General features: G+C 37.1%; 1 protein-coding gene across 1 annotated transcript in view; it reads right to left on the reverse strand.

Moving 5' to 3' along the window:
- Window positions 1-23,900, reverse strand: part of LOC128660492 (uncharacterized) — a 212,942-nt gene that overhangs the window by 162,105 nt on the left and 26,937 nt on the right. The window contains exon 9 of the mRNA XM_053714379.1: window positions 4,656-4,792. Within this exon, the coding sequence (XP_053570354.1) occupies window positions 4,656-4,792 (137 nt within the window). The remainder of the gene's footprint in view (window positions 1-4,655; window positions 4,793-23,900) is intronic.

Below are 23,900 nucleotides of genomic sequence, written 5' to 3' on the forward strand. Positions count from 1 at the left end.
TACTCCTCTGTTAACTGTGATACATACATAAAGAAGAATATGCACAGATACTGATCTAAAATCCAGTAAAAAACTTACCTAGAAGCTCCCAGTTTAACACTTGATGAGGTTAGACTGGGACACCCAGTAACAGGGACTGGGAAAGCAGAAAGAGCAGACACTCCCCCTCCCCTGAATATGAAAATACAGATTACACAAACAATAGCAGCAAGGATCTGTAGACCTGGGTCTACATCTGAAGATTTGGGGCTTGGTTAGGAGAAAAAAAAAATCAGCACGTTATTAAAAAAAAATCAGCAAAACTATACATTGTTAGAAAAACACTCCCAAGATGGGCTATATAAATGGATCATCTACAAAACATTAAAGGGGCAGTCCACAATATAATTTTTATGGTTTTAAAAGATAGATCCCTTTATTACCCATTACCCAGTTTTTCATAACCATTATATTAACCCCTTAGTGACCAACCCATTTTTTTCAATTTTCTTACCATTAAGGACCAGGGCTATTTTTACATTTCTGCGGTGTTTGTGTTTAGCTGTAATTTTCCTCTTACTCATTTACTGTACCCACACATTATATACAATTTTTCTTGCCATTAAATGGACTTTCTAAAGATACAATTATTTTCATCATAATTTACTATATATAAAAAAAAAGATAAAAAATATGATGAAAAAACACACACTTTTTCTAACTTTGACCCCCAAAAGCTACAACCACCAAAAAAAACACCCATGCTAAATAGTTTCTAAATTTTGTCCTAAATTTAGAAATACCCAATGTTTTTTTTGCAAGGTATAGGGCAATAAGTACAAGTAGCACTTCGCTATTTCCAAACCATTTTGTTTTTTCAAAATTAGCCAGTTACATTGTAACACTGATATCTGTCAGGAATCCCTAAATAACTCTTCACATGTATATGTATATATTTTTTTTAGTAGACAACCAAAAGTATTGATCTAGGCCCATTTTGGAATATTTCATGCCACCATTTTACTTTTTCGCAAACTTTAGGTTTCTCACTGAAACTATTTACAAACAGCTTGTGCAATTATGGCACAAATAGTTGTAACTGCTTCTCTGGGAACCCCTTTGTTCAGAAATAGCAGACATTTTTGGCATTGCTTTTTGGTAATTAGAAGGCCGCTAAATTCCACTGCACACCACACTTGTATTATGCCCGGCAGTGAAGGGGTTAATTCGGTAGCTTGTAGGGTTAACTTTAGCTGTAGTGTAGAGATCAGCCTCCCACCTGACACATCCCACCCCTCTCAAACAGCTCTCTTCCCTCCCCCACCTCATATTTGTCACCGCCATCTTAAGTACTGGCGTTTTATTTTTATATATATATATATATATATTTATTTCATTCTGCAGTGTTGGATCCCCCCCAAACAGCTCTCTAACCCTCCCCCCTCTACCTATTTTCCGCCATCTTGGGTACTGGCAGACTGCCTGTTTGCTAAAGAAAATTGGCTTTTTCTTATTAAAAAAACAAAAACATTTTTCTGTAGTGTTAACTGCCCCCCTAAATCCCAAGCCCCCTCGCAGATCCCTTTCCCAACTCTTATTGCCCCACCTCTCTCTCCTTCTCTTACAATTATTATTTGCTGTGGTGTAGCAGTCCCACCCGCTCCCGGACCCATCATTCCTGCTAACCGGAACTGCACCAGCGATGGGCTGCCCACCCGCCTCACTGCTATCTCTCCCATGCCACCAACAATCGGCACCATCGCTGGCCGATGCAGAGAGGGCCACAAAGTGTCTCTCTCTGCATTGGTTGCTTAAAAAAGGGTATTGCAGAATGCCTCAATATCAAGGCATCACTGCAATACCCTGAAAGCAGCTGCAGCGCTTGAAACTGCTGAGGACGCGTTGGTCGTTAGCAACCAGTTTTTGAAGGACGTGCCTGGCACGTCCTTGGTCGTTAAGGGGTTAATATACCTTTTTACCTCTGTGATTACCTTGTATCTAAGAATCTTGTGACAGCCCCTTGATCTCATGACTTTGTAGTTATTATCTATTGACTTGCATTTAGTACTGTGTTGTGCTAAATCTTAAATAACTCCCCGGGCGTGAATACAATGTTTTCTATATGGCACACATGAACTAGCAATCTCCTGTTGTGAAAAGCAAATACAAAAGCAGGTGATAAGAGGCTGTCTTTAGTGGCTTAGAAACAGGCAGAAATTTAGAGGTTTAAATGTTATAAAGTATATTAATATAACAATGTTGGTTGTGCAAAGCTGGGGAATGGGTAGTAAAGGCATTATCTATCATTTTAAACAATAACAATTTTAGTGTAGACTGTTCCTTTAATGCAAAGAAAAATCTAGTGTACAACGTCCTTTTAACAAGAGTATGAAACTCAAAAATATCTGCTAAATATTCCGCCATAGGATTGTGCAAGCTATTTTTAAACTCAGGGGAAAAAGCGAGATAGTGCTGCGGAATCTGTTGGCGCTCTACAAATAACTGATAATCACAATAAGTAGAAGGTTGCGGGTGAATTGTATGCAAAATTACGGTACACAACTGGTACAGAGTTGGTTGACCTAGCACTAGAACAGATTTGTCAAATAAACATAATTTAAGCTCTTGTGTGGGTTCTTGGCCTCCTCCTAGTGGCAGGAAATATATCCCACGTTATGGAGCCCTATGGACTATCATCATTATACAAAAGAAATTAAACCTTTCATATTTCAAACAGAGCATGTAATTTCAAGAAAAAAAACAAATCTTTACCACCATTATCAAAATATGTGCAATCTTTTTATATGCATACATTCTGAGGCACTGGCTTCTATGGAGTATTAGCAAGAGTGCACAGTAAATATTTCTATGCGATTGGCGGGTGGATGTCACTTGATACAAGGGTAGGCAAAATGGAATTAACTGACATTTGGCCAAAAAAAAAAAAAAAGATAAAAAATAAATAAATACTCATTTAAAATTAAAGGCAAGTGCTAATGCATTGTCTTTTCTTGAAGTATTTGTAAATAATACAATTATTTTATATTTATCCTCTTAAGGACATATGAAGGAATTTTTCCGTCATAAAACAATTGAGCTAACTGAAAGCTGTGTCCTTAAAGGGTTAATGGTCCTTTAACAAAAGTTAGAAACATATTCCAATGAACATACCTCACAAAAAAAATGTACAGATAATTTATTTAAAGAGCAATTAGTGTGCAAATGCTCAAAAGAGAATTGTATTATTGTTATTGCACTGTTACCAGCACCTATTTGTTTAAATTGACAGTTTACACCTTAGTCATCTTAAAGTCTTACATTAGATCCTCCTGCATCCTTTCTATATCATACAGCAATAACAGTAAACTTTTTTATTGTTTTTAACCTTCAATAATTTTTTATTGAGGTGGTCAGGAAATACATAAGCATTTAAACAGTTTACACAAGATATAAGTAATAGGACAATGTTTGATATTTGTAATATAATCACAGTACAGAACAACAACTGCACTATTCAGGGCCAAATCACAACATGTAAGAGAATAACCTGTGGATCAACAATGAGTAAACACAACTTGGAACCTCTCTTTTCATATATTTTTAGTTTCCTCTTAGTTCTTGAAAGGCCACTCTTGTACCTAATTGGATAAGTATTACTCAGAGGAGATCTGGAGATATGGACGGTCACTTATGGACCATGAAACAGTATAGAATTAAATAGTACAAAACATGGGCGTCATATATAAAAATTATATCGTAACAATTGAAAAGTGTTACAGACTTTACTTTTGGACCTTGGGTAACATGATATTAATTAGCTTATGTTATGAACATCATGCATAATAATAGTCTCACCATAATTCAAGGGCTAATATGTCATAAACAATATAAGACTTGGACCTTTGCAAAATGTAGTGGTAAATAGCTGGAGATATATATATTAACACCCCAAAAAACACTAATGTCATAATTGCAGTATATATAGGATGGGGATAGTGTCACATACTGAATATAATATAGTGACTATTGAAACAAATAAAGGGGACTTTTATTCATGAAGTATAACATACTTCATGCAGAAAGCTCCTTTACTTATTTCAAGCTATCACCACTTTAAGCTGCTAAAGCAGCCCACGGCAGATCGCTGTTTTGCCAAGAGGTTACCTCCCTGTGGTGCCAAATTTCAAGCACACTATTTGCTAAGAGGTGAAAACGTCACCTCTTAGCAAAAAGCGTTCTGCCGTGGGCTGCCTTAGCAGCTCAGAGTGGCGATCGCTTGAAACTAATAAAGGAGCTTTCTGCATTAAGTATTTTATACTTCATGAATGAAAGTCCTCTTTATTTGTCTCAATTGTAAATCCTAGTGTTTCACAAATGCTAGGGTTGACTTTCACTTTAAGATGCCTAAGGTGTAGACTGTCCCATTAACTCCTACAGCATGAATTTGTGAGATACAGCTTTCAATGTAGATGTGTTGTGTTGACATAACTAACCAGGCTTTCAGCTTCATCAGAATAAATTGTAAATAACTGTCATGTTCTGCCATAACAGAATATAAAAAATTAGTTTTCTGCAAATTTAGTCTTATCGAATATATATGAATATATAAAACAAACTTTATTAATCAGATCAGATACATTTCTTCAAGATAAAAAAAAACAACAACTACCACTTACCATAAAAATCTTTCTATGTTTGAAGCTAGTAAGATGCTGTATTATGCTGTAAACATCCCCATCAAACTTACAGAGTTCACATGCATAAGGGCCCTCTTTAACATTTTGACCTTTGTATTCTACCACATATTCCAGGCCTGTTAAAATGCAAAGGGACAATATATACATATATTAAGTATTTTTTTGGGGAAATGTTTTAAAATAAATATAGTATTAATCTGAGGGGGGGGACGACAAAAAAAAAAACTCACCACTGTTTCATTAAAGGGACAGTTCACCCAAAAATGATCTCCCTTTTAAATTATTCCCAATGATTCATTTTACCTGCTGGAGTGTTTTAAATTGTTTACAAGTAGCTCCTTTACCCCTATTTTGGCATTTGAAATAGCCGATTTAGCCTGTGGTATCCCAACCTATACTGAAAGTTTCTATACTGGAGTATATTCTATTGAATAGCCTAAGTAAACACAGCCAGCAGAAGAGATTACACTCTCAGTGGGGGGCATGACAATTTTCCATTGTTCTCTCAAAGTATTGAGCTTTGGTTTTCTAGACAAATATAAGATTAAAGGAAGCAAGTGTGTGCACATAAAAGTGATAAAATGAGATCTGATATTACTCTAAGCGCAACCCATTGTAATTGGCTGTGGTTTTAAAGCTCAAAACCAGCTACTTCATATACACAAATAAACCGAAAATGCAATTTCTCATAAATTTTATACTCTGCAGCTGGTATAACACGTCATTGAAAAATACATTAACATAAAAACAATTTTACAGTGTACTGTCCCTTTAAACACAAAGGGGCCAATTTACTAAGCAGTCAAAGCTGCTTATTCCGCGCAAGCTTTCAGACTCGCCAGAATCAGAAGTTAAGAAGTAGCAGTCGTAAAAGCGCTGCTCCTTAACTCGTCCGCCACCTCTGAGTCGGCGAACAGCAATCATCCCGATTGGATACGATCAGGATGATTGACACCCCCTTCTATCAATTCTGCAGGGGTCGGCATTGCACAAGCATTTCACTGAAAATGCTTGTGCAATGACAAATACAGACAACTATGATGTCGGCATTTAGCGACATCGGGCGGACATGATCCACAGCGGATCATGTCCGTCCGACATTTAATAAATTCGCCCCTAAATCAGCACAACATTCTAAATTTATTTCACGGTGGGGGAGATGACTAATGTTTGAAAGGTGTAGGACAAGAACATGTGTAGAATTCCTTGACCAATGATATATTCTCTTAAAATGTTACATAATAAATATTAAGGTTATTTTGAGAAAATCAAGTGTGTATGGTTCTGATATTGTGTGTATGTCAAACTCAAACAGTTTTAACAAAGATATTTTAGTTGTGTACCTTAAAACTCTGTTGAAATAACAACCATCTGAGGATGTATGAGGAAGTTTAAAGTGAAATAAAATTTTCACCAACAGATTTAATGCCATGGATTCCTCTTATAACACTATGTAGTTGAAAAGTTTTTTTTTTTTAAATTCCTTAATTTTTATATATTACAGATTTTTCTAGCATTTGGTTTGCTATTTTACAAGTAAGAGCGGTCCCACCCACTCTTACATGTTCATCCATGTGTGCTCCCGTAAAGCAACATGTATTGCACATGCATTTGATTGATCCAATGTATTTACTTGTTGCGATCGCTTTATGGCGATGCTGGTACGTCAATCACAAAGTTTCCCTGTTGAGGACAATGCACATGCGTTTCTCGAACTCGCTTCTATACAGGTAGTAAATTCAATGAGTCGCATGCGTAGTTGAAGTTGGGGGCGTAGAGTAAAAATTTTCAGACACCATTGGGGGACCAATAAGAATAGTTAAGAAGATATTCGTCATATCAAAAAAAAATTTTTTATCCTTACCTGAAATTTATTCCCGGGCATGTAGAGTCAACGACTTCATTCCAATTACTAGTGGGATATTCAATTCCTGGCCAGCAGGAGGAGGCAAAGAGCACCCCAGCAGAGCTGTTAAGTGTCACTTCCCTTAGCCATAACCCCCAGTCATTCGGCCGAAGGGAAATGGAAAAAGATGATAACACAAGGGTATAGAGGTGCCTGAGGTTAACAGAAAAAACTGCTGTCTTAAATTTAAATAAGGGCGGGGTCGTGGACTCTCCATGACCGGAAATAAATACATTTATAAGGTAAGCATACATTTTGTTTTCTTTCCTATGGCATGGAGAGTCCACAACTTCATTTCAATTACTAGTGGGAACCAATACCCAAGCTAGAGGACACAGAATGAAAAGAGAGGGAGAAGACAAGCGGACAAACAGAAGGCACAACCACTTGAAGAACTTTTCTCCCAAAAGAAGTCTCAGCCGAGGCCAAAAGTATAAAATTTATAGAATTTGGAAAAGGTATTCAAAGAGGACCATGTTGCCGCCTTGCAAATTTGCTCCACAGAAGCTTCATTTTTGAAAGCCCAAGAAGAGGAGACCGTGGAATGAGCCGTAATTCTCTCAGAACTTAGGTTATTTTCCAGCTGTCTCATAAGCTAACCAGTTAACACTTCTCAACCAGAGAGAGAGGGTAGTAGAATTGGTCTTCTGACCTTTATGACGTTCGATGTTCCTTCTGGGAAGAAGGATTGGGACAAAAAGAAGGAACATCAATTTCCTGATTAATATTGCGATCCAACACTACCTTAGGAAGAAAACCCAGCTGAGTACGAAGGACCGCCTTATCCGCATGAAAAATAAGGTAAGGGGAATCACACTGCAGAGCTGAAAGCTCAAACTCTGCAAGCAGAAGAAATAGCAAGAAGAAACAAAACCTTCCAAGATAATTTAATATCAACAGAATGCATTGGCTCAAACTGAGCCTGCTGTAAAACTTTAAGAACAAGATTAAGACTCCAAGGAGGAGCAACAGGTTTAAGCACAGGTCTGATTCTGACCAAGGCCTGATCAAAAGATTGCACATCTATGCCAGACATTTGTGCAAAAGAATAGACGTGCAGAAATCTGACCCTTCAGAGTACTGACTGACAAAGCCTTCTCCAGGCCCTTCTGATGAAAAGACAAAATTCTGGGTACCCTTACTCCAAGAGAAACCCTTAGATTTACACCAATAAAGGTAGTTACACCATACTTTATGATAAATCTTGCGAGTAACAGTCTTACGAGCCTGAAGCATGGTATCAATGACCGTCTCAGAGAAGCCATGTCTAGCCAAAACTAGGCAGTCAATCTCCAAGCAGTCAGCTTGACAGAATCTAGATTTGGATGAAGGAGGAGACGCTGAAGTAGAAGGTCCCTACTCAGAGGCAACCACCAAGGTGGAAAAGATGACATGCGAACCAGATCCGCGAACCAAATCCTGCGAGGCCATGCAGGAGCTATTAGAATCACAGACGCTCTCTCCTGTTTGATACAAGTAATACTTTTGGAAGGAGAGCAAACGGAGGAAACAGGTATGCCAGAGTGAAGTTCCAAGGAACCGTCAGAGTGTGTATCGGAGCAGCTTGAGAACCGTACTTTGGAAGCTTGGTGTTTTGATGAGACGCCACCAGATCCAACTCCCGAACCCCCACCTGAGGGTTAACTTTGAGAATACCCCCGGATGGAGAGCCCACTCACCGGAATGAAAGGTCTGTCTGCTCAGAAAATCCGCCTCCCTGTTGTCCACGCCTGGAATGTGGATGGTAGATAGGAGACAATTGTGCGCTTCCGCCAACTGTAGACCTCCTTCATTGCTAAGGAACTTCGAGTTCCTCCCTGGTGGTTGATGTAAGCCACAGAGGTAATGTTGTCCGATTGGAATCTGATAAACCCGGAACAAGGTTAACTGAGGCCAAGCTGTCAAAGCATTGAAGATTTCAATTCCAGGATGTTTATGGGAAGAAATGACTCCTCCCGAGTCCACAGACCCTGAGCTTTTAAGGAGCCCCAAACTGCACCCCAGCTTAACAGGCTGGCGTCTGTGGTCACAATCACACAGGAAGGATGTGCCCCGAGACAGATGGTACTGAGAAATCCACCACGAGAGTCCCTTGTTAGGGGATCCAGAGTTATCCTCTGCGAGAGATCTCTGTTCCATTGACTGAGCATGCAGAGCTGCAGAGGTCTCAGATGGAACCGAGCAAAAGGAATGATGTCAATGGAAGCTACCATTAGATCGATCACCTCCATGCATTGAGCCACTGATGGACGAACAGAAGACTGGAGAGAGTGGCATGAAGCAAGAAGTTTGGATTTTTCGACATCCGTCAGAAAAAATTTCAAGGATAGAGAACCTAGAATTGTTCCCAAGAAACACACCCTTGTAGCTGGTACTAGGGAACTTTTTTTCAAATACACTGTCCACTCATGGGAACGTAGAATAGACAACAACATCGCTGTATGAGATCTTGTTAGTTGAAAAGATGACGCCTGAACCAAGATGTCATTCCAAGTAAGATCTGACCACTGCCAGAAGAGCCCCCAGAACCTTTGTGAAGATTCTGGGAGCCGTGTCAAGGCCAAATGGAAGTGCAACAAATTGGAAATGCTTGTCCAGAAAAGCAAATCTCAGAAATTGGTGATGATCCCTGTGAATGGGAACATGAAGACCCTGTTGGACCAAAGGAAAAATGGAACGAATGGTTTCCATTTTGAAGGACAGAACTCTGAGGAATTTGTTGACACTTTAGGTCCAAAATGGGACAGAAAGTTCCCTCCTTTTTGTGAACCACAAAAAGGATTTGAATAGAATCCTTGACCTTGTTCCTCCATTGGAACTGGAACAATCACCCCCAGAGAAGATAGGTCCTTTATGCAACTTAAGAAGGCCTCTCTCTATACCTGGTTTGCAGATAACCTTGAGAGGATAAATCTGCCCGATAGGACAAACTTTGAATCCTATTCTGTAACTCTGGGATACTATGTCCACGGCGCAAGGATCTAGGACATTGCGTATCCAAGCCTGTCGAAAAAAAGAAAAAGGTCGGCCCCCACCTGATACAGGACTGGATCAGGGGCAGTCCCTTCTCATGCGGATTTAGATTCAGTTGAAGGCTTCTTGGCTTGCTTCCCCTTATTCCAAGGCTGACTGGACTTACATGAAGTCCTGGATTGTTCCATCTTGGAAGAGGAAGACTTTTGTCCTTTGAAGTTACGAAAGGAACGAAAATTAGAATTCTGGCGACCCGTAGGTCTATTCTTTTTGTCCTGAGGAAGGAAAGATCCCTTTCCATCCGCAATTTACGAAATGATCTTAGCCAGACCAGGACCAAATAATGTCTTGCCTTTATAAGGTAAAGACAGAAGTTTAGACTTAGAAGATACATCTGCAGACCAAGATTTTAACCATAAATCTTTGCGAGCTAGAACAGCAAGTCTAGAAATCTTGGCTCCCAGCCTAACAACTTGCATGTTAGCATCACAGATAAAAGTACTGGCCAACTTAAGAGCCTTGATCCTATCCTGGATCTCCTCTATAGTGGTCTCTTCTGAAATTAGTTCAGACAAGGCATTGCACCAATAAGATGCTGCTCCTGCAACCAAAGCAATACTAGCAACAGGTTGCCACTGTAATCCCTGATGATTAGCCTCAAGCTTCATATCCATGGGATCCTTGAAAGAACAACTATCCTCAATAGGAATAGTAGTTCTCTTAGCTAGAGTAGAGATAGCTCCCTCTACTTTAGGCACTGTGCACCATGAGTCACGTATACAGTCAGCAACAGGAAACATCTTTTTAACCCCTTAAGGGCTGAGGACGTACAACTTTAAAAAAAAAATACACTTAACGACCGAGGACGTACATCCTAGGTCTTGGAAAGCGGTGGAAGCGATAATGACCGCTTCCTGGTTATTGCAGTGATGCCTCGATAATGAGGCATCCTGCAATAACATGTTTTAGCCCTCTGATGCAGAGAAAGCCACTCTGTGGCCCTCTCTGCACCGGACATCGATGGCCACAATCGTTGGTGGGCGGGAGCTGATGTGGGAGGCGGATGGGCGGCCATCGATGGCTTCTTTCAGTAAGAGGGGGGCGGGATCGGAGGTGGGAACCGCTACACTACAGAAAAAGTTTATGTTAATAAGTGGGGAAAAATGAGGGAGGGAATGGATAAAAAAAAAAAAAAAAGGATCAAAAAGGGATATGGGAGAGGGCGGGGGGGGGGGGTTGGTCTTTGGGGGGGGGGGGGGGGGGAAGCTACACTACAGAAAAAAAAATAATGGAAAAAAAAATCTATTTTATTCTAAACTGGGTACTGGCAGACAGCTGCCAGTACCCAAGATGGCTCCCAATAAGGTAGAGGGGGAGGGTCCTACACAGCAGCATATGTAAAAATATGCTATAAAAAATAAAATAAAAGATACCTTTTATTTAAGTACTGGCAGACTTTCTGACAGTACTTAAGATGGCGAGGACAACTGTAGGATGGGGGAGGGAAGAGAGCTGTTTGGGAGGGATCAGGGGGTGTGATGTGTCAGATGGGAGGCTGATCTCTACACTAAAGCTAACATTAACACTGCAAGCTCCCTACAAGCTACCTAATTAACCTCTTCACTGCTAGCCATAATACACGTGATGCACAGCGGCATTTAGTGGCCTTCTAATTATCAAAAAGCAACGCCAAAGCCATATATGTCTGCTATTTCTGAACAAAGGGGATCACAGAGAAGCAATTACAACCATTTGTGCCATAATTGCACAAGCTGTTTGTAAATAATTTTAGTGAGAAACCAAAAGTTTTTGAAAAATTTAACTTTTTATTAATTTGATCGCATTTGGCTGTGAAATGGTGGCATGAAATATACCAAAATGGGCCTAGATCAATACTTTGGGATGTCTTCTAAAAAAACATAATTTATGTAAGAACTTACCTGATAAATTCATTTCTTTCATATTGGCAAGAGTCCATGAGCTAGTGACGTATGGGATATACAATCCTACCAGGAGGGGCAAAGTTTTCCAAACCTCAAAATGCCTATAAATACACCCCTCATTACACCAACAATTAATTTTAACGAATAGCCAAGTAGTGGGGTGATAGAAAAAATTGTAAAAAGCAACTGGAAATATAATTGTGCTTTATACAAAAAAACATAACCACCATAAAAAGGGTGGGTCTCATGGACTTATGCCAATATGAAAGAAATTAATTTATCAGGTAAGTTCTTAAATAAATTATGTTTTCTTTCATTTAATTGGCAAGAATGAGCCAGTGACGTATGGGATAGTAATACCCAAGATGTGGAACTCCACAGAAGAGTCACTAGAGAGGGAGGAATAAAATAAAAACAGCTATTTTCCGCTGAAAAATTAAATCCACAACCAAAAGAATAAGTTTTTCTTATAATTGAAAAGAAAAACAAAAACTGAAAACATAAGCAGAGGAATCAAACTGAAACAGCTGCCCGAAAAACTTTTGTACCAAAAACTGCTTCCGAAGAGGCAAATACATCAAAACGGTAGAAGTTAGTAAATGTATGCAAAGAACACCAAGTTGCTGCTTTGCAAATCTGATCAACTGAAGTTTCATTCTTAAAAGCCCACAAAGTGGAGACTGATCTGTAGAATGAGCTGTAATTCTCTGAGGCGGGGCCTGACCCGACTCCACATAAGCCTTATGAATCAAAAGCTATAACCAAGATGCCAAGGAAATGGCAGAAGCTTCCTGACCTTTCCTAGAACCAGTTAAAGGGACACTGTACCCAAATTTTTTTCTTTTGTAATTCAGAAAGAGCATACAATTTTAAGCAACTTTCTAATTTACTCCTATTATCAATTTTTCTTCGTTCTCTTGCTATCATTATTTGAAAAAGAAGGCATCTAAGCTTTTTTTTGGTTTCAGTCCTCTGGACAGCACTTTTTTTTTGGTGGATGAATTTATCCACCAATCAGCAAGGACAACCCAGGTTGTTCACCTAAAATGGGCCGGCATCTAAAGTTACATTCTTGCATTTCAAATAAAGATACCAAGAGAATGAAGAAAATTTGATAATAGGAGTAAATTAGAAAGTTGCTTAAAATTTCATACTCAATCTGAATCACGAAAGAATTTTTTTGGGTACAGTGTCCCTTTAAGTTAAAATACGTTGTCTAGGAACTCTGTTACACAGCACTAGCCTATCCCAGCAGTCACACTTCTCACAAGGTTACCCAATTGTTCTCACAAGGTGTTACCCAATTGTTCAAAACAAGTTAAAAAATGAAGAAAAAAAAAAAAAAAGAAGGATGTGGGAGGCGCCTAAGGCAGTCTGTTTTAAAAATTTAAATCTTTGAAAAATAAAGAAAAGTATTCAACCCAAACCAATAAATTCCCTAGGCAGGAGAGTAAACATTCAATTTAAAAATTGCATCAATTTATTTCACAAAACAAAATTAAACTACACATAATAATAAAAATATTAAATTCTTTTAACGACACCGGTGTCTTAAGTTAAAATACTAGTGGCTTTTCTATAATTCAGCATAAATTAACCCTAAATTGATTGGGTTAGTAAGGCTTAGACTCAATATAAATTCTGTACTTAAAATTGTTTCTAAATAGTGTTTTCACATATACTTTGTATCTTCTAAAACAATATATAGAGCACAATGTGTAAATTCATAGAAGTCCCAATGATTGCATCAGCGTAATTCCCAGTTTGTTTGACCAACTTTTGCTGGATTTATAGTCTTAAATGCAAGATTAATAGTTCCCAAGTAAGTAGTGGTTAAAGTCATACCTGCAGGTTTTTAAGAATGTTTACAACTTGGTACCTTTTTCGTGTGAATCTCCGGTATCTAACACCGCTGACAGTAGTTCAGGTATGTCAGAGTTGGTAACTCGATTTGGTACAATCCTCCGTCCTCTGCTACAATCCTCCACTTTATCAGTCTATATGCTTCGTCCGTTGGTGTGCGCACTTTTTTGAATACTCCTACTGCTCCACCTGTACACTGACGTTTGTTTCAGTGTAGAACACCTCTTGTTACTTTGGTGTTGCGGTTATGGGAGTCTTGAAGGCGAATACAAGTTTTTCCTTTTTTTTTCTTTATCGGTCCAGACCTCTGTACTTAGGTCCTGTATTTCTGCAGCTCCAGACAGTTAACGCGTATCGCCTTTGTCAAGAGAGTCAGTCTTAACTGCTCCTTCCTTTTTTATATCCATATAATTAACCCATTTGTTCTCCTGGTTATATTGGGCGCAAAAATGACAGCTCGTTACATTTTTCTTTGGGATTCTTATACTGTTCATTCATCTCACATCTAGAAGAACTCAGTTATAGGAAATATACGATACATTATCTGCTAAGATTTTTTTCTGATAATTATTCTTTACAAAGTATATTCATATATTACTAAATAATCTACACAAATCTAGTACTTATACATTTGGCCCAAGTGAGGAATCATTAATTAAGATTTATTAGATTTTTTTCTATTTATTTTTATTAGATTTATTTGTATTTAACACTAATGGATATAATAATATGGATATATTTAAAACAAGAGACAGTTTACTGACATTAATAGAGGAATCAATTGCCAATAATAATGTTTCTACAAAGAATCTAAGTGAACAAGAAGGGGAATTGAAAAATCTGAATCGTGAAAATTTACTCGTTAAAGAAATGAAGATTAATACTGAACTTAAATTTATGGAAAAATATGTTGATATGGGTATGGTCCCTCGAGGTTTACGCCTTAGAAAAGACTGTACCTTTGAATTGAACAATGTCCACAAAGGGGAATGGTTTGATATTTTAGAGAAAGCATCCCTAGATTTAGTGGGAGTAATAATTAAAGCTAGAACACTAGCAGTTAAAAATATTGGAGATTACATAATTAAACATAAAAAGTTTTTAGATAATAAGAAAAAATAAATTTCTAAAGATAAACAGCAAGTCTTAATTAAGAAATAAGAAGATCTCAAAAGTGATATATTAAAGACCAAATGGAATAAATACCAAAGAGACCAAGAGGATTATAAATTAGAGGGAATAGAAGGTTTTGATAGAGAAAACACAAAAAAGAATATTATATTATTCAGTAAGAAAAAGGAAAATAAACAATAGAGAAGACAAACTATTTACATAATAAGACATCAAATGCTGATAAACAGAGAGAGAATACTGACCAGTAATGAAGGAAAACCCAGGGAGAGAAATATGACCAATATGAGAAGAAGAACAGGCAGAGGGATTGACAATAGGAGAGAAAACTGGGGACATAATTATAATACAAAATGTATTTAACCAAAGATACCCCAATAAATGGAAAAGAAATTATGAAGAGATGTATAAATATAATAACTATGAACCCTATGGAAATCATGAGTTCAATAGAAATAATAGGAAGGACTACTGGCACTTTAGAAATGATAGCGAGCAATATAATAACGAAGACTATTATGGAAGGAATTCCAGGGAATTTAGGAATAGAAGGTGGAATTATAAAGAGAGTGAAAATACTAGGGGTTGGTATAACAGAAATAGGAATTATGAAAGACAACAAATTAGACATAATGTCAGAGAGGAAAATAGACAAACAAACTGGAAAGTACCAGTACATAACAGATATGAAGTGTTGGAAAATGAGAATAACCATAATCAAACAATCACCACAGCCAAGCACATCAAATGATTTTTTAGAGAGAGGCCAAGGGAGAAACCACGATCCCCCGAAAGGAAAAAAGGAGAAGAAAGGGCACAGAGGTAGAGGAAAGGGAAAACTAGCTACATCAGAAAAAATAAATGATGTACCAGTTAAAGGGATTTTTAACATTAGTGATGCACCCCTAACTAGAGAACAGGAAAAAAAATACTAAAGAGGGTTATCCTTTGCACCTTAAACAAAACTCAATAAATTTGAACACCTGATTAATATAAATCAATTTATCAGGAAACTAACTTTGAAAAAATATTTTCTAAAAAAATCCTATCCTTAAAAATAGTGTGAATGACCAATCTAGAACTAATCAGCCCATATCCAATAACTATATTCATACGGAATTTAAACAGAAATCTACTTTTTTTCCCAGCCAAGAAAATGGAAATTTTATTGAAACTTGTAAAACAAGATTTAGACAAATTAGATATTGCAAATGATAATATGAGATGGAACTTAACACTAAAAGAAAAGAAAGTCCTGAATGACATTCAGACTAGAAATGATATAGTGATCAAGCAAGCCGATAAGAGCGGAGAGGTAGTGATTATGAACAATACATACTATCTTGAAGAAGCTTATAGATTATTAGGTGACACAGCTACATATAAGAAATTGAAAAGTGACCCAGGTGACAACTATTTAAAACAGATGGAACTACTACTTAAAGAGGCACTATTAACCAATTTAGTTAATGATTCAGAATTTAACTTACTGATGGTACTTTTAACCTTAAGTTCATAAGGACTTAAAGAAACCACCATGAAGGCCTATAATATCTGGCATAGAATCGATAACATCTAACTTATCACAATACATAGACTATTTTTTACAGAGCTATGTTAAAAGATATTCCCTCTTATTTATCTGATTCCACACACTTCTTAAATGGAATAGATTCAATAAAATGGGGAAAAAATATGATACTAGTGACATGTGATGTCAGTGCCTTATATACAAATATAGATCATAATTTAGGTATTGGGGCCATAGAATCATATCTGAAAGCAGATATAAACATGACGGAAAAACAAGGAAAGTTTATTTTGGACTGTATAACTTTTATATTGAATAAAAATTATTTTAAATTTGAGGACAATGTTTTATGTGCAAATCAAGGGAACGGCTATGGGTACAAGGTACGCACCCAGTTATGCAAATTTGTTTATGGGCAATTTTGAAAACCAACTATTGGAGAATTCCCCATGGGGTGCAAACCTTGTGCTCTATAAGACGTTTCATTGATGATATGTTTTTTATCTGGAAGGGAGATCAGGAATTGCTGAATCTATTTAGAGAGGACCTTAATAACAATGATTTTGGCCTTAGTTTCACACATGAATTTAGTTATAAGAAAATAATCTTTTTGGACATTGAAATAGAAATAATGGAAGGACAAATTAGAACCAGGACGTACTTTAAGAAGGTTGATTCAAACAATTATATTGATTCTAAAAGCAGCCATCTAGAAACTTGGAAAAGGAATATACCCAAAGGGCAAATGTTAAGGATAAGGAAACATTGCAGTAACACAGAGGACTATGAAGAACAATCTAAGATTCTTATTGATCGATTCAAACAGAAGGGATATGATGAGAATAAAATAGAAAACATAGCTGATGAAATTAAGAGTGTAGATAGGAAAATGCTTCTTAAGAAAAGGAATAAAGTGGAGAATAGAAATAAAAATAAAATTATGAATAATGCAACTATACCGTTAATAACCACTTACACTTCCCAACATAAACTTTTTTGAAAAGTGATTAACAAACATTGGCATCTTCTATTAAAAAAGACCCTCTAATAGGCCCAAACTTGGGGAAAAATCCAAGATTCATCTATAAGAAGGCACGGAATTTCAAAAACTTACTAGCACCTAGTGAATAGAAAAAGAAGAATCTATCAATGTTCGGTAATGGAATTAAAGATTTAGAGGGAAACAAAATAGAAAGGTTTTTTTCCTTGCCATTCCTGCAAGTCGTGCAAATTTAGTAGTTAATTAAAAAATATTAAAATCACAGAAAACAGGAAAAATAATTGGAATAATACGGTGTTCAGATACGAATGTAATATAAGTTATAAAATGTGATTGCAATTTAATGTATTTTGGTCAAAAGAGCAGAAAACTAAAAAGGACTGCATAAGAGAACATATTTTAAGTATTGAACATCAGACAGGACACTGCACTTTATAAACACTTGTATTAAATTCATAAGGTGAATGCTGATAGTATGAAATTTTGGGGTATTAAGAAAGTAATGCTTGATGGAAGAAGGGGAAATATGGAGAAAAAAACTCAGTCAAGAAGCAGAATTAATATAGGACTTTGGGACCCTATTTCCAGCTGGTCTTAATAGTGAACTAGATTTGAATCATTTGATTTGATGAAAAGATTTTTCAAATATTAAGAACATTACAACTGAAATTTGAGGACTATGTTAAAGGGACAGTCTAGGCCAAAATAAACTTTCATGATTCAGATAGAGCATGTAATTTTAAACAATTTTCCAATTTACTTTTATCACCAATTTTGCTTTGTTCTCTTGGTATTCTTAGTTGAAAGCTTAACCTAGGAGGTTCATATGCTAATTTCTTAGACCTTGAAGGCCACCTCTTTTCAGAATGCATTTTAACAGTTTTTCACCACTAGAGGGTGTTAGTTCACGTATTTCATATAGTTAACACTGTGCTCGTGCACGTGAAGTTATCTGGGAGCAGGCACTGATTGGCTAAACTGCATGTCTGTCAAAAGAACGGAAATAAAGGGGCAGTTTGCAGAGGCTTAGATACAAGATAATCACAGAGGTTAAAAGTATATTATTATAACTGTGTTGGTTATGCAAAACTGGGGAATGGGTAATAAAGGGATTATCTATCTTTTAAAACAATAAAAATTCTGGTGTAGACTGTCCCTTTAACTGTAAAAAACACAATAAATTCGGAGGACTGGATAGAGAATTATAATAGTTGTCATTAATTATAATAAATTGTGCTGAAGGATATGAATATACTTGTTGAAATGAAAAATAATGTATTATATATATATATATATATATATACATACATACATACATACATACATACACACACACATATACATATATATATTTTTTTTTTTTTTTATTTTAAATTAATATTTTTTAAATTAAATTTGATTTTCTAAAAAGGAAAACACTAATTTAAACCCATGCAGGAGATTTTAAATCAAAAATTGATTTTTTTATCCACTATATATTAGAAATTAATTTTATTAGCGACTATACATATTTTATACAAGATCAAATGTAGATATTAAATGTGAATGAGTTATAACCTAAAAGAAGATTAGAGCTGTCATTTTTGCGCCCAATATAACCAGGGGAACAATGGGTTAATTATATGGATATAAAAAAGGGAGGAGCAGCTAAGACTAACTAACTATCTTGACAAAGGCTCTATGGGAGCCGATACGCGTTGTTCACTGTCTGGAGCTGCAGAAATACAGGACCTAAGTACAGAGGTCTGGACCGATAAAGAAAAGAAAAAAAAAAACGTATTCACCTTCAAGACTCCCGTAACCGCATCAGCAAAGTAACAAAAGGTGTTATACACAGATACAAATGTCAGTGTACAGGTGGAGCGGTAGGAGTATTCAAAAAAGTGCGCGCACCAACGGACGAAACATTATATCATCTGATAAAGTGGAGGACTGTAGCAGAGGACGGAGGATTGAACCGAATCGAGTTACCAACTCTGCTGACAGTGGTTCAGGTATGTCAGTGTTAGATAGGGGATATTCAAACGAAAAAAAGTTACCAAATTGTAAACATTCTTAAAAACCTGCAGGTACGACTTTAACCACTACTTACTTGGGAACTATTAATCTTGCATTTAAGACTATAAATCCAGCAAAAGTTGGGCCAACAAACTGGGAATTACGCTGCTGAGTAAACGCTGATGCAATCATTGGGACTTCTATGAATTTACACATTGTGCTCTATATATTGTTTTAGAAGATACAAAGTATTATATGTGAAAACACTATTTAGAAACAATTTTAAGTACAGAATTTATATTGAGTCTAAGCATTACTAACCCAATCAATTTAGGGTTAATTTATGCTGAATTATATAAAAGCCCCTAGTATTTTAACTTAAGACACTGGTGTCGTTAAAAGAATTAATATTTTTAATATTATGTGTAGTTTAATTTTGGTTTGTGAAATAAATTATTGATGCAATTTTTAAATTGGATTTTTACTCTCCTGCCTAGGGAATTTATTGGTTTGGGTTGAATACTCTTCAAAGATTTAAACTTTTAAAACAGACTGCCTTAGGCGCCTCCCACATCATTGTTTCACTTTCCTAAAACCAGAAAAGACAACAAAGACTAGAAGTCTTCGTGCAATCTTTGGTAGCTTCAACATAATATTTCAAAGTTCTTACAACATCCAGGGAATGTAAGGATCTCTCCAAAGAATTCTTAGGATTAGGACACAAAGAGGGGACAACAATGTCCCTATTAATGTTGTTAGAATTCACAACTTTAGGTAAAAATTTAAATGAAGTCTGCAAAACTGCCTTATCTTGATGAAAAATAAGAAAAGGTGACTCACAAGAAAGAGCAGATAATTCAGAAACTCTTCTAGCAGAAGAGATGGCCAACAGGAACAATACTTTCCAAGAAAGTAGTTTAATATCCAAATAATGCATAGGATCAAAAGGAGGAGGCTGTAAAGCTCTCAGGACCAAATTAAGACTCCAAGGAGGAGAGACCAAAGCCTGAACAAAACAGTGAATATCAGGAAGTTTAGCAATCTTTCAGTGAAATGAAACAGAAAGAGCAGAGATTTGTCCCTTTAAGGAACTTGCAGACAAACTTTTATCCAAACCATCCTGAAGAAACTGTAAAATTCTAGGAATTCCAAAAGAATGCCAGGAGAATTTATGAAAAGAACACCATGAAATATAAGTCTTCCAAACTCGATAATAAATCTTTCTAGAGACAGATTTATGAGCCTGTAACATAGTATCAATCACTGAGTCAGAGGAACCTCTATGACTAAGCACTAAGCATTCAATTTCCATACCTTCAAATTTAATGATTTGAGATCCTGATGGAAAAACGGTCCTTGAGACAGAAGATCTGGTCTTAAAGGAAGTGGCCATGGTTGACAACTGGACATCCGGACAAGGTCCGCATACCAGAACCTGTGAGGCCATGCTGGTGCTACCAGAAACACAAACAAATGTTCCATGATTATCTTGGAGATCCCTTTTGGAAGAAGAACTAGAGGCGGGAAGATATAAGCAGGTTGGTAAAACCAAGGAACTGCTAACGCATCCACCGACTCCGCCTGAGGATCCCTGGACCTGGACAGGTACCTGGGAAGTTTCTTGTTCAGATGGGAAGCCATCGGATCTATTTCTGGAAGAACCCACATCTGAACAATCTGAAAAAACACATCTGGATGGAGTGACCACTCCCCCGGATTTAAAGTCTGACAGCTGAGATAACCCGCTTCCCAATTGTCTACACCTGGGATATGTACCACAGAAATTAGACAAGAGCTGGATTCTGCCCAACCAAGTATCCGAGATACTTCTTTCATAGCTAGGGTACTGCGAGTCCCACCCTGATAATTGACATATGCCACAGTTGTGACATTGTCTGAAAACAAATGAATGGTTCTCTCTTTAATAGAGGCCAAACCTGAAGAGCCCTGAAAATATTGATTGGTAACCTTGCCTCTTGAGATTTCCAAACCCCTTCTGCTGTCAGAGATCCGCAGACAGCTCCGCAACCTGAAAGACTTGCATCTGTTGTGATTACAGTCCAGATTGTTTGAACAAAGGAGGCCCCTTGAACTATACGATGGTGGTCTAACCACCAAGTAAGAGAGAGTCGAACATTGGGATTTAAGGATATTAATTGTGATATCTTTGTATAATCCCTGCACCATTGATTCAGCATACAAAGCTGGAGAGGTCTCATATGAAAACGAGCAAAGGGGATCGCATCCGATGCTGCAGTCATGAGACCTAAAACTTACATGCACAAAGCCACTGAAGGGAATGACAGACTGAAAGTTCCGACAAGCTGAAACCAATTTTATTTGTCTCTTGTCTGTTAGAGACAAAGTCATGGACACTGAATCTATCTGGAAACCTAAAAAGTTGACCCTTGTCTGAGGAATCAAGGAACTTTTTGGTAAATTGATCCTCCAACCATGTCTTTGAAGAAACAACATTAGTTAGTTTGTGTGAGATTCTGCAAAATGTAAAGACTCAGCAAGTACCAAGATAACGTCCAAATAAGGAAACACTGCAATACCCTGTTCTTTGATTACTGAGAGTAGGGCACCGAGAACCTTTGAAAAAATTCTTGGAGCTGTCACTAGGCCAAATGGAAAAGCGACAAATTTGTAATGCTTGTCTAGAAAAGAGAATCTCAGAAATCGATAGTGATCTGGATGAATCAGAATATGAAGATATGCATCCTGTAAGTCTATCGTGGACATAAAATGACCTTGCTGACCAAAAGGCAGAATAGTCCTTATAGTCACCATTTTGAAAGTTGGCACTCTTACAAAATGGTTCAAAATGTTCAGATCCAGAACTGGCCTGAATTAATTTTCTTTCTTTGGGACAATGAATAGATTTGAATAAAACCCCAGACCCTGTTCCTGAAACAGAACTGGTATAATTACCCCTGAAAGCTCTAGATCTGAAACACACTTCAGAAAAGCCTGAGCCTTCACTGGATTTGCTGGAACGCCTGAGAGATAAAATATTCTCACAGGAGGTCTCATTCTGAATCCTATTCGATACCCTTGAGAGACAATGCTCTGAATCCAATGATTTTGGACAGAATCTGCCCAAATGTTCTAGAATTTTTTTAATCTGCCCCCCACCAGCTGAACTGGTATGAGGGCCACACCATAATGCAGACTTGGGGGCTGGCTTTGGTTACTTAAAAGGCTTGGATTTATTCCAACATGAAGGTTTCCAATTGGAACCAGATTCCTTGGGGGAAGGATTTGGTTTCTGTTCCTTATTCTGTCAAAAGGAACAAAAACTATTAGAAGCTTTAGATTTACCTTTAGATCTTTTATCCTCAGGTACAAAAAACTCCCTTCCCCCCAGTGACAGTTGAAATAATGGAATCCAACTGAGAACCAAATAAATTGTTACCTTGGAAAGAAAGAGATAGTAATCTAGACTTGGATACCATGTCAGCATTTCAATATTTGAGCCACAAAGCTCTCCTAGCTAAAATAGCTAAAGACATAGATTTAACATCAATTTTGATGATATCAAAAATAGCATCACAGATAAAATGATTAGCATGTTGAAGCAAGCAAACAATGCTAGAAAAATGAGAATCTGTTTCCTGTTGCGCTAAGCTTTCCAACCAAATAGTTGATGCAGCTGCAAAATCAGCTATAGAAATTGCAGACCTGAGAAGATAGCCAGAAAATAAATAAGCTTTCCTTAGATAAGATTCAAGTTTCCTATCTAAAGGATCCTTAAAGGAAGTACTATTTTCCATAGGGATAGTAGTACGTTTGGCGAGAGTAGAAATAGCCCCATCAACTTTAGGGATTTTTTCCCAAAACTCCAATCTGGCTGCTGGAAAAGGATACAACTTTTTAAACCTAGAAGAAGGAATAAAAGTAGTTCCAGACCTATTCCATTCCTTTGAAATCATATAAGAAATAGCATCAGGAACAGGAAAAACCTCTGGAGTAACCACAGGAGGTTTATAAACAGAATTTAAACGTTTACTAGTTTTAATATCAAGAGGACTAGTTTCCTCAATACCTAAAGTAATTAACATCCAGAAATGACGCAACTTGCGTCATAGCAGACGCAATCTTGTGCAAGGAAACCTGGCGTCAACTAAGACGCCGGAAATGACGAATTTGCATCACCGAACGCACCTTCGCACCAAAAAAATGACAATAAATATAAGCATTTTGCAGCCTCGCAAGCCTAAATTTTGCCCGTGAAAATTTATGAAAACAGTCAGTTTTGAAGAAAAGACTATAACCCAGATAAGAAAAAGAAAAAAATAACTTCCTAAATACGTTTTTCCCAATTTTGAAACTGATAGTCTGCAGAAGGAAATATACATAAACCTGACTCATGGCAAATATAAGTACAATACATATATTTAGAACTTTACATTAATACATAAAGTGCCAAACCATAGCTGAGAGTGTCTTTAAGAAATAAAAACATACTTACCAAAAGACACCCATCCACATATAGCAGATAGCCAAACCAGTACTGAAACAGTTATCAGTAGAGGTAATGGTATATGAGAGTATATCGTCGATCTGACAAGGGAGGTAGGAGATGAATCTCTACAACCGATAACAGAGAACCTATGAAAAGATTTCCCACAAAGAAAACCATAGGGACGTGATACACGTCCCTCTGACATTCACTGTACGAGAGGAATCAGGCTTCAAAATGCTGAGAAGCGCATATCACAGAATAAAATCAAGCACAAACTTACTTCACCACCTCCATAGGAAGCCTTGGTCCCAAACGGACAGAAAATGTAAAAGTGCTGTGGTCATTAAGGGGTTAAAAGACAGGGGATGGGGAAAAAGTAATCACAGGCTTGTCCCATTCCTTAGCTATTAT

The sequence above is a fragment of the Bombina bombina genome, chromosome 5 (assembly GCF_027579735.1).
Source record: "Bombina bombina isolate aBomBom1 chromosome 5, aBomBom1.pri, whole genome shotgun sequence".
Lineage (NCBI taxonomy): Eukaryota > Metazoa > Chordata > Amphibia > Anura > Bombinatoridae > Bombina > Bombina bombina.